The 10,115-nt window shown below is 48.8% G+C and overlaps 1 protein-coding gene across 2 annotated transcripts in view; it reads left to right on the top strand.

Annotated features, from left to right (window-relative positions):
- Nucleotides 1-8,990: 8,990 nt before the first annotated feature.
- ADGRD1 (adhesion G protein-coupled receptor D1) overlaps nt 8,991-10,115 on the top strand; it is a 190,553-nt gene continuing 189,428 nt past the window's right edge. The window contains exons 1-2 of one of the 2 annotated variants that reach the window (XM_011961176.1): nt 8,991-9,618; nt 9,711-9,747. In XM_011961176.1, the coding sequence (XP_011816566.1) occupies nt 9,553-9,618; nt 9,711-9,747 (103 nt within the window). In that variant the 5' untranslated portion in view covers nt 8,991-9,552. The remainder of the gene's footprint in view (nt 9,619-9,710; nt 9,748-10,115) is intronic. The other variant, XM_011961167.1, reaches the window with a different exon arrangement.

The raw sequence follows: 10,115 nt of genomic DNA, 5'->3' as shown, positions 1-10,115 counted from the left end.
GAATGTTTTATTTGTTATCTACCTTTTTTTAGTGATAGCATTTCCATTTCCTTGCCTGGGTAGAGTGTACTGATGAACCCAGAGAAGGAATGTTTCATCTGTTATCTGCCCTTTTTTAGTGATAGCATTTCCATTTGACTCCTTCGTATAATTTCCATCTCTTTGCAGAAATTCTCCATTCGCTCATCAGTGTTGTCATCATTTTTCCAGTAAAACATTTAACATATTAATCATAGTTGTTTAAAATGGTCTATCTTCTAGTTTTGATTGCTTCGTTTCTTGGCAGTGGGTTGTTTTTTCTTTCTCTTTTGTGTGTGTCATAATTTTAGAATGAGTGCTGGACATCACACATAAGACAGTGGAGACTAAGATAAATAGTATTTATGCCAGGAAATGGGGAAAAGTCTCTGCTAGGTCATTAATGCATGTGTGTGCTTGCATGGGAGTGTGTGTGTGCAGATTTGTGTGTTTAAGTGCATGTGTGTAAGGTATGTGTTGGTGTGTATATGTACGTGTGTGTGATATGTGTGTTAAGTCAATCAGGCGAGTTGAGCTGGGTTTAGGTTCTGTTGCTATGGTTGCCTTCAGTCCACTGGTAGCTTCACATTCCTCTGGCAGAATCTTGTGCTTTGGGTGGGGTTTGGTTTGGCTGTCAGTGTTTCTGCTCTGCTTTCAGTTTTAAGCATTTCTTGTGTGCCAGAATGTCAGAGTGACTCTCCTCTGGCTCCTGCCCTCTCAATCCTAGAACGCTGGATCTTGCAAGCCTGGTCATGGGGAACAGAGAAGATTCTGAGGCCCAGCCTCAGTCTTAGGTGGACCTTGTGTCTCTGTGTCTTGAGATGGATTTTCTTGGTGGCCCTGCCCCTCTCCCATTTGAAGGAGATCTTTGATGATCTGGGCCCAGGAGAGTTTCTGTCCCTGCCCTGGGAATAGAGGGTAGTTTCTCCCCACTGCATCCCAGAGGTTCTTCCCTGTGCCCTGCGGCTGGCAGGGCTGGCTGTCCTTCCCCCAGCAGCACAAGGACTTTGTTCCTTGGGGAGAAAGGTCCAGGCAGGGCTTCATGCCCTTGCACAGTGGTGGCCATTCACTTCTCCAGCTGTGTAGAATGGTTCTCTCCAGCCTCCTGCCTGCCCCCAATCCTTCTTCTGTACCTGCTGGGCATCCAGGGAGAAGAGGCTGAGATGGGAGCAAACTTCCCTCGGTGTGCAGCTGCCAGCAGTCTATGCTCTCACTCCAGCCTACACCGGCCTTTAGAAATCCATTAAAAGCTTTTGCTGAATGCTTCTTACCTGTTGAGCTCATGCTCTGCCACCTGCGAGATGACGCTCATGTCCCGTTTTTCCTTAGACCTATCTTCCCTTAAGATTTCGGGCAGAGTGGTTTCCTGGAACCTCAGCTCTCTGATGGGTTCAAGAAAAGTTACGATTTTGTAGATTAACTGACTTTTTCTCATGATGAGAGTGATGTTCTTTCCAGCCCTTTACATCCCAGGAGGAAAAGCTTGTGGTTTTCATTCTCACGGTTGAGGACAGCTGCTCCACCTCGACTTAGCATTTCCACATTCCAGCCAGAAAGAAGGTCGAGGTCAGAAGCCTTCAAGAAGAGCAAAGGTGGAAAGGAGTTTGCCTTTTCAAAATGTCTTCTCAGAAGCCCATTCAAGAGACTTCTGCCTGTCTCTCCTTGCATGTAGGTCACATGGCCACCCCTAGCTGAAAGGGAAGTAACCTTTTTACCTGCTCATACTGGCACCCAAATATGTTTGCAATTCTGCATACAGAGAAAGAAGAGAACAGATTTTGGGTAGGCAATTAGCAATGTCCTCTGTGCATATTCGTGCTGAAAACACTCCTTACCAACTAAGCGGTTTCTTACACTTCCATCCTTGCTCTTATCGTCTTTGAAAACTGGATAAAAACTATGTTTGAAAACTGGATGAAAACTATGGACCTTCTCCCCCAAAAATTTACATATGTACATTCAAAATGGGCATGTGGGCCGGGCATGGTGGTTCGCGCCTGTAATCCTAGCACTTTGGCAGGCTGAGGTGGGAGGATCACCTGAGGTGAGGAGTTTGAGACCAGCCTGACCAATATGGTGAAACCCTATCTCTACTAAAAATAGGAAAAATTAGCCAGGCGTGGTGGTGGGCATCTGTAATCCTAGCTACTTGGGAGGCTGAGGCAGGAGAATCGCTTGAGCCCTGGAGGTGGAGGTTGCAGTGAGCAGAGATCGCGCCCCTACACTCCAGCCTGGGTGACAGAGTGAGACTCCGTCTCAAAAAAAAAAAAAAGTGCATGTGATCCAGAGCATTTAATGATTCCTGAAGTCTATCCGTGAATGCCTTTGGGATCCTTGGTGATCCAGGAGCTAAAAAGAAATGTTTAGGCAGTTAGAGTTAGTGAGGGTACGGGAGTCCTTGGTAAGGTTTCCTTTTAATACGAAAGCAGCCTCCAAGTCCTTTCTTTTCTAACAAAAGTAGCCTGAAAAATCGAGATGCCAGTGTAGATAAGGAAGCCTGCATAGGTGAACGCTGGCAGCTGTGCCAATAGAAAAGGGAAACCTGGAAGCCAGGTATGTTCAACATGGAGGTTCCCTCTTCCCTTTTCTTTGTCCCCACGTGTGTGGGCATCATGGCTCCAGCCAGGTAAAGACTCCATTTGCATAATAAAAGGTTAGAGTGGGATAGCCAGCCTCTTCTGGGCTATGTAAATGGCACATCTGGTCCAACCAATCCACTACGCCCTATGTAAATCAACACCGCCTCCTCAAGCTCGTCTGTAAAACCAAGCACATCTCACCCCAAACCCGGAAACACGCTGGGTCCCCCTTCCTTTGCACGAGGAACAGCTCTTCTTTCTTTCGCCTGTCAAACTTTCTGCTCTTAAACCTACTCCTTGCGTGCCTTTGATTTCCTTAGCAGGAGATAACAGACCTCGGGGATTTCCCCAGATGCTGCTTCATTGGGACTAACCTACACGAGTGTCTCGTTCTTGGTTCTCCGAGAGGAGAGCCCAGTGCAAACACTTACATGGGAGCAGTGCTTTAGAGTGTGAGTCCAGGGGGCCAAAGTGGGGGATGGGGGCAACAGACACAGAAGTGGGGAAGCGGCAATGCAGGGAAATGCTACTGTGTTGCAACCACGATGGCTGGAGGGAGAAAAGCGGGTTTGTCCACTGGATCCTGCACTGCATGGGCATGAGTCCCTTATGTTTCTGGGTGCTTACGCCTGAGGCTGCAGGGCTTCCCTGGGCCTCCCATCTGCTGAGTCAGAGACCCCAGGGTGGAGCACGCTCTGGCTTCTGAGGGCATCACCGTCAGGAGCAAAGCTGTGGAAGCCAGTGTGGAGCTGATCATCCTACTGGTAGGTGGATAAGAAGCAGGGCAGATTTAAAGAGAAGATTTAAAGAGGTGAACGAGAGGCGCCCCGTACACAGGCCCTCTTGATGATGTTGTTGACTCTCTCCAGCCTCAGCCCCTGACACTTTTCCTACTTGTGCCTACTCTTCATTGAATATATAATTAATTGAGGTTTCTCAAATCTGTGTCATTGACCGGGACTCTTAATCACCAGGGACAGAAACCAAGCTCAAAGTTGCTTGAGTCTAGCATAAATTTCTCGGTGCCTGTCAGGGAATGCTGGCTTTAGGTCTTGTAGGATCCAAGGCCTCAGCTGACAGCATCAGGTTTTCTCTTGCCCCTCTCCAAGGCTAGGATGCTAGAGTCTCTATGTTTGCTTGTTATCTTCAGCTCGGTGTAATTATTTTTTTTTATTGTGGGGAAAATGGGCATCACCAGCCTTGACTGAAGACCGTTCCGGATTAGCAGTGGGGGAGGGAGGCTTTTCTCTCCCACGGTCAGTCCATTGATCTCCGGGAAGACACTGATTGGTTTTGAGTGGGTCACGTGTACACCTTTGGGCCAATCACAGTGCCTGTGGTATGGAAGCGCTGCCAGCGTTCCCACTGGGTCACCAGGGCCCCGCAACACCTGCAGCTTCTGACAGTCCCGTCTGAGCTCACGGGTCAGTGGAGGAAACGTCCTTCAAAAGCAAAGCGGCGGGAGCCGGAGGGGAGGCTGGGCCGGTAGAAACAACACGCGTCCACGGTCCATGGCACGCGGCGTCCGAGCTTTAGTCCATTCCATGGCTTCTTTCCAGAATGTCCCATCCCTTAACCACTCAGAGAGAGGATCCCCGAACTCCTTGACGTGACTTCCTCAGTGAATTCACCCCCAGGCTTCTAACACCATTCATTTCCACCTGCGTTGCGTGCTGCACACCCCTCCTAGCACACTGCTTCAGCATCGCTGCTCCGCCTTGCTTATCTCCACAGGAGTAAACGTGACGGACGCACAGCTCTTGCTGCCTCTCACAGACATGCCGGCGTATGGGAGGATCTGAGTTGGAGGAAGGTGCACCTTGGAGTGGTGTGAATCAGGCATCACAGCGTGTCCAGCTCTCCCTCAGCCTTTTGGCCACTCCACAGAATTCTTTGTTCAGGCCCAATCTGTCCTCCTGGGACATCTGAGCTGCTCAGCACCAGGAAACAGCCTCTGTGGTGCACAGGCCATCAGCTTTGCAAATAATCCAGTTACATTCCCATGGGCAGCTGGCGTCACACTTTTTGTCCCTGTACAATTTTGAGTGGAGCCTAATCACAATGTAAAGTCTCTTTCTTTTTTTTTTTGAGATGGAGTCCCACTCTGTCGCCCAGGCTGGAGTGCAGTGGCCGGATCTCAGCTCACTGCAAGTTCCCCCTTCTGGGTTCACACCATTCTCCTGCCTCAGCCTCCAGAGTAACTGGGACTACAGGCACCTGCCACCACGTCTGGCTAATTTTTCGTATTTTTAGTAGAGACGGGGTTTCACCGTGTTAGCCAGGATGGTCTCAATCTCCTGACCTTGTGATCCGCCGGCCTCGGCCTCCCAAAGTGCTGGGATTACAGGCGTGAGCCACCGCGCCCGGCCAGGTCTCATTTTAATGGTTAGTTAGCATCCTGCCAGTGAAGTCTGATATATTTTACCAAAGTGTAACAATGTTTTGCATTCCTTAAGTAAAGTACAGATGCATGTGGCCAAAAACTATGACTTGAATGTTGACTGTGAGGCTGCCTGCCGGGCACTCCCCACCCAAGCATAGAAAGAAAACAAAATTGGGCCGGGTGCCGTGGCTCATACCTGTAATCACAGCACTTTGGGAGGCCGAGGCAGGTAGATCACAAGGTCAGGAGTTCGAGTCCAGCCTGGCTAACGTGGTGAAACTCCTTCTTTACTAAAAATACAAAAAAATTAGCCGGGCGTGGTGGCTGGTGCCTGTAGTCCTAGCTATTCAGGAGGCTGAGGCAGTAGAATTGCTTGAACCTGGGAGGCGGAGGTTGCAGTGAGCCGAGATCGCGCCACTGCACTCCAGCCTGGGCGACAGAGTGAGACTCCATCTCAAAATAAATAAAGAAATAAACAAATACAATAAAATCTTGGGTTCCTTCAAGGGGAATTCCAGCCACCTAGCTAGCCCTGAGAAATATATGAACAACTTGAGAAGCAAGAAGGTAATAGTAGCGTGAAAAAATAGTCAAGACAGTTGGAGTCAGGAATTCATTGCTTCCCTATAAAAACTAAAGACAACATCGTAACAAACGTCCCAGAGTTGTTTTTCAGAACCTGGACCCCCACCAAATGGATCTGTTGACTTACAGACCTCAGATATGGGGGAGTGGAGAGCTGAACTCCACCACCATTCTTTGTTTTTTTTTTTTTTTTTTTTTTTTTTGAGACAGAGTCTCGCTCTGTTGCCCAGGCTGGAGTGCAGTGGCTCAATCTCAGCTCACTGCAACCTCCATCCACCTCCTGGGTTCAACCGATTCTCCTGCCTCAGCCTCCCGAGTACAGGTATGCGCCACCACACTCAGCTAAGTTTTGCATTTTTAGGAGAGAGGGGGTTTTGCCATATTGGCCAGGTTGGTCTTGAACCCCTGACCTCAGGTGATCCACCTGCCTCAGCCTCCCAAAGTGTTGGGATCACCCCTCCGGGTCACCACTGTTCTTTGTTCTAAATTTCTTCCTGAGGGGCCTGGAGGAGGTCATGCCCACAGGCCAGAGCTAACATTCTTTTTTGCTGATGTCGAAATTTTTGACAAAGGCTTGCCTTCTTAACCAATCACAATCAGAAAATCTGTACTCCCACTATAAGACCTGTGGGCCCCCACTTCAGGATGTCCTGGCTTTTTAGGTCAAACCAATGTGTGGCCTCCAGGTATTATTCATGTGGGACTTAGCCTGTAACCGCTGCCTCTCCACCTCGAAAAACCCTCCCGCATCAGCTATCCGGGAGTTCAGGTCTGCAGTGTGAGCGGCCAGGTTCTCCTCGCCTGGCGCCCTGCTCTAAATGCCTCACTCCTTCTGGCTGCAACCCCGACGTCCATGTTTGGCTGTGCTGCGGGAAGGCAGAGACGCGCTGGGTTCAGTGATAAATGCTGAGTACCCACCAAGTACCAAGCCCTGTCCTTAGGGCTGGGGCAGAGTGAACAAGCAGAAAGAAGTTATCTGCTCTCATGGGGCCTATGCCTTGGTGGGGAGAGACTGACAATAAGTGAAATAAACGTCTAAGATATGAAGTACATCAGATCGTGGTTAGTGAGATTGAAAAAATACAGCAGGGGGGAGCTTTAGGGATAGGGAGACCTGCTGTCAAGGTGATGTTTGGAACCAAACACCCCGATGTTTGGGGGTTGGGATGAGATGAAACTAGTAGGCCTCACAAAACCTAAAAAGTTAGCACCAGGTGGCCCTAGATAGGGTCCCACCCTGCCTAGATAGGGTCTCACCCTGCCTCGATAGTGTTCCACCCTGATAGGGTCCCACCCCTGCCAATTCCGGGAAACAACCTCATGAGGTCCCACCCTGCCAATTCCAGGGGTCTCACCCTGCCTCAAAGTTCCCGGAATTATCAACTCCAGGAAAGAACCTCATAAGGTCCTGCTCTAACCAATTAAACCAAGACCCCTTGCTCAGGCTATAGCTAGACCCAATCATTTTACGCCTTAAGCTTTGTTTGAATTTCGCGCCATAAGCTGTGTTTGAACTTGTGTTAGCATATATAAACAGCCTGTAACAAGCAGTCGGGGTCCCAGGACCAAATTAGAGCTTGGGACCCTAGCGCGCTAGTAATAAATAACTCTCTGCTGTGAACCTCGTGTCGGTGATCCTTCGCGACGACCCCTGCCCAGGAGGGAATCGAGAGTTCGGTTCCAACAGAGACACATCAGAGGTGCTTGGTTCCCGGCCCACGGACCACTCAAGGCCCTGTCTCAAATCTCCAGGCTTTAGGACATGCTGCTTTACATGGAGGTGGGTTCTTCTGGGCCTCTGAACAAGGTATGAGACAGGACGCAGGCAAATAGCACGAGGCACGAGGCACGGGACTGTAGTCCAGGATGCACAGCCAGAGTGAGTCTGCGGATGAATGCAGACGCCTGCAGGGCAAGCTCTGCTGAATTGGTTTTCTATCTAGTTTTCATTACAGCCATTGAATTGGGGTGTCTCCCATTATCTGATGACAATTTTATGATTAAAAGAAACCATGCTGGCTTTGTTTGTTCGTGGAGATGGGAAAGGTCCACATATTCAGCAATCTGTTGAATTCTTCCAGGTTAAAACTGGGGCTGAGAAAAATCTGCAACTGCCTGTCCCTCCCTTCACCTCTTCCAGCTAGAGGCAGTGGGGGACTGGAGAGCTGATGAAACGGCAGAGATAAAGGTTGTAAATTAGTTTTCCCTGAAGCCGACCAGCCTGAGCAACAGGATAAAGGTCGTTATTACAGATAGCCCTGGGTCTTTGGAGTTCACAGTTTCTCCAGTGCTAGGAGATGGAACTCTCTGGAACCGTTCTCCAGCTCCACAGAGAGGCTCAGGCTATCAGAGGATCTGAGCGGTTATAGGCTGCAGGCACAAGTTAAAAATAATCACCTAACGTTTTGACAGCACTTTCTTTTTTTCTGTCCCACAGAGATTGGAAGTCATTTTCTTATCCTCTTTAGGAAGTATGTTGGATTCAGAATTCTTAATTCCCATTTAAAGTCAGGACAATTGAGATAACTGTATCAGCTAACATTTACTGGGTGTTATGTTATACTTGTTAATAATAATCATAGCTAACATTTACTGAGTGATAATTTTTCTTAATAAAAAATAGCATGTATTGAGTGCCACGTATTTTCCAAGTACTGCCTGAAGAGCCTTGGATCTGTCCTCTAATTTATTGTTACAGCCCTGAGGAGGAGGAACTCTTAACCCTCATTTTGCGGATGAGGAATTTGAAAACAAAGAGAGATTAAGTAGTTTGCCTAGAAGCACAGCTGATGAATGCTGGAGAAACTATGAAGCGGTAAGTATTACTTAAATCACATAGCAAATATCGCTGTGATTGCAATGATAGGGTGTGTGTCTCTGTGTGTACATGTGTGTTTGGAATAGATCGGATAAACTTTGGTCTTGGGTAAACTGAGGCATGTCTGGCGAAGGGCTCTTTTCTGTCACACTGAGAACATCCTCCTGGTGCTGGGGTGGGGGGGATATGCAGTATGGTATAATTGAGCAGCGTACAGTGTAATTAATTCTGTAGCTGTCACTGGCGTCTGAAAGGATTAAAGAGAAAAATGTGGTAAACACTTAATAGGGAGGGCACAGTGGGTGTGCTTCCCTCTACCAACTTCATTCTTTCTCGGAGGCAAACAAGACTCAGATCTAAACAGAGTTTATGATTTGTTTTGCATTTTGCATTTATTAATATTTATGCTGACTTTGAGGGTGCTGACCAGAAGGCATCAGTAACACACACACAGCCCATGTCTGTCTGGTTTGATTCTGAGCCTGAGATCCTGAAAATATTTCAGTTGTTGTTAAGAGGCTGGAGTTAGGACCCAGGAAGGACACAGCAGTGGGGATATAAATAGAGAAGGAGAACAGAACAAGGTTTGAGGAGAGAGACTTACATCACTCCCTCCCTCTCCACCCAGAGAGCAGGACGGAGGTGTGAACTTGAGCCAGACCAGAGGAGCTCCAGAGCGGCCGCAGGACAAGTCCGAGGAGCAGGCGGGCACTCCAGGGAAAAACCACGCACAAAACCTTCTTCAGAGAAAAGGGAAGCAGCAAACCTGACTGAGACAAACGGAGGCTTTTGAAATAAAAAGAAAACGCCACAGGACGAACAGCCTCCCATCCCGGGCGCAGGTCGCGGTCACAGTGGTGACCTGGGATTGCTTTCCCGGGACTGTGAGTCGGATTTGGGTTTCTCCTCCCTGCATTCCACAGCTGCTCTGCTCATTGCAACGTGTTTATTGATCACTGAAGAATCTCAAGTTTTGAGACAAGGAAGAAACACCCATTAGATCTCCAAAAGAGCTGCGTTTCACAAACTTTAAGGAGACAGAACTTTTCTTTTTCTCCCTGGAACCTGTGAAAATGTCCCTTTTCCAAGGAAGTGAAGGTTAAGAGGTCCCGTTCTCACAGACCCTCAGGAATTTCACTTGGCTCCGCGCTTTGACCTCCCAGAAAGCCATGGCAAAGCTGCTGCGGCTGTGCTGCTGGTACTCCCGCCTGCTGCTATTTTATTACAACTTTCAGGTAATGTCCCCAAGTGGGCAGGATGGAGACGGGCTCGGTTTCTCCGGAGGCTTTCCCTGAGCGTCTCTCACGCTGTGGTCTTTTGTGTGCAGGTGCGTGGCGTCTACTCCAGATCGCAGGACCATCCAGGTAAGTGTGTGTCCTTCTCACTCTGAGCACCGCCCTCCCCTCCCTGCCTAGTGTGCTATCCCAGGAACAGCCCACTTGTTCATCTCCGAGGCATCAGCGAATGGCCCTTGCTGGGCTCCTGGTCCCCGACCTCGCTGCCCCACCACACGCTCTGACCCTGGGCAGCTCTGCTACCCCTCACCGGCCGAGCGGTGGATGGAGAAGCGGTTCTGGGCCCCTTGAGCTGGGTCATATGAAACGTTGTGATTCAGGAAATATGATCTCCTTCACTTGAATGCCTTGTCTTTTCTTTTCTTTCTTTCTTTCTTTCTTTCTTTCTTTCTTTCTTTCTTTCTTTCTTTCTTTCTTTCTTTCTTTCTTTCTTTCTT

This window comes from Colobus angolensis, unplaced genomic scaffold (genome assembly GCF_000951035.1).
Source record: "Colobus angolensis palliatus isolate OR3802 unplaced genomic scaffold, Cang.pa_1.0 Scaffold115, whole genome shotgun sequence".
NCBI lineage: Eukaryota > Metazoa > Chordata > Mammalia > Primates > Cercopithecidae > Colobus > Colobus angolensis.
This window is presented reverse-complemented; position numbering and strand designations above follow the sequence as displayed.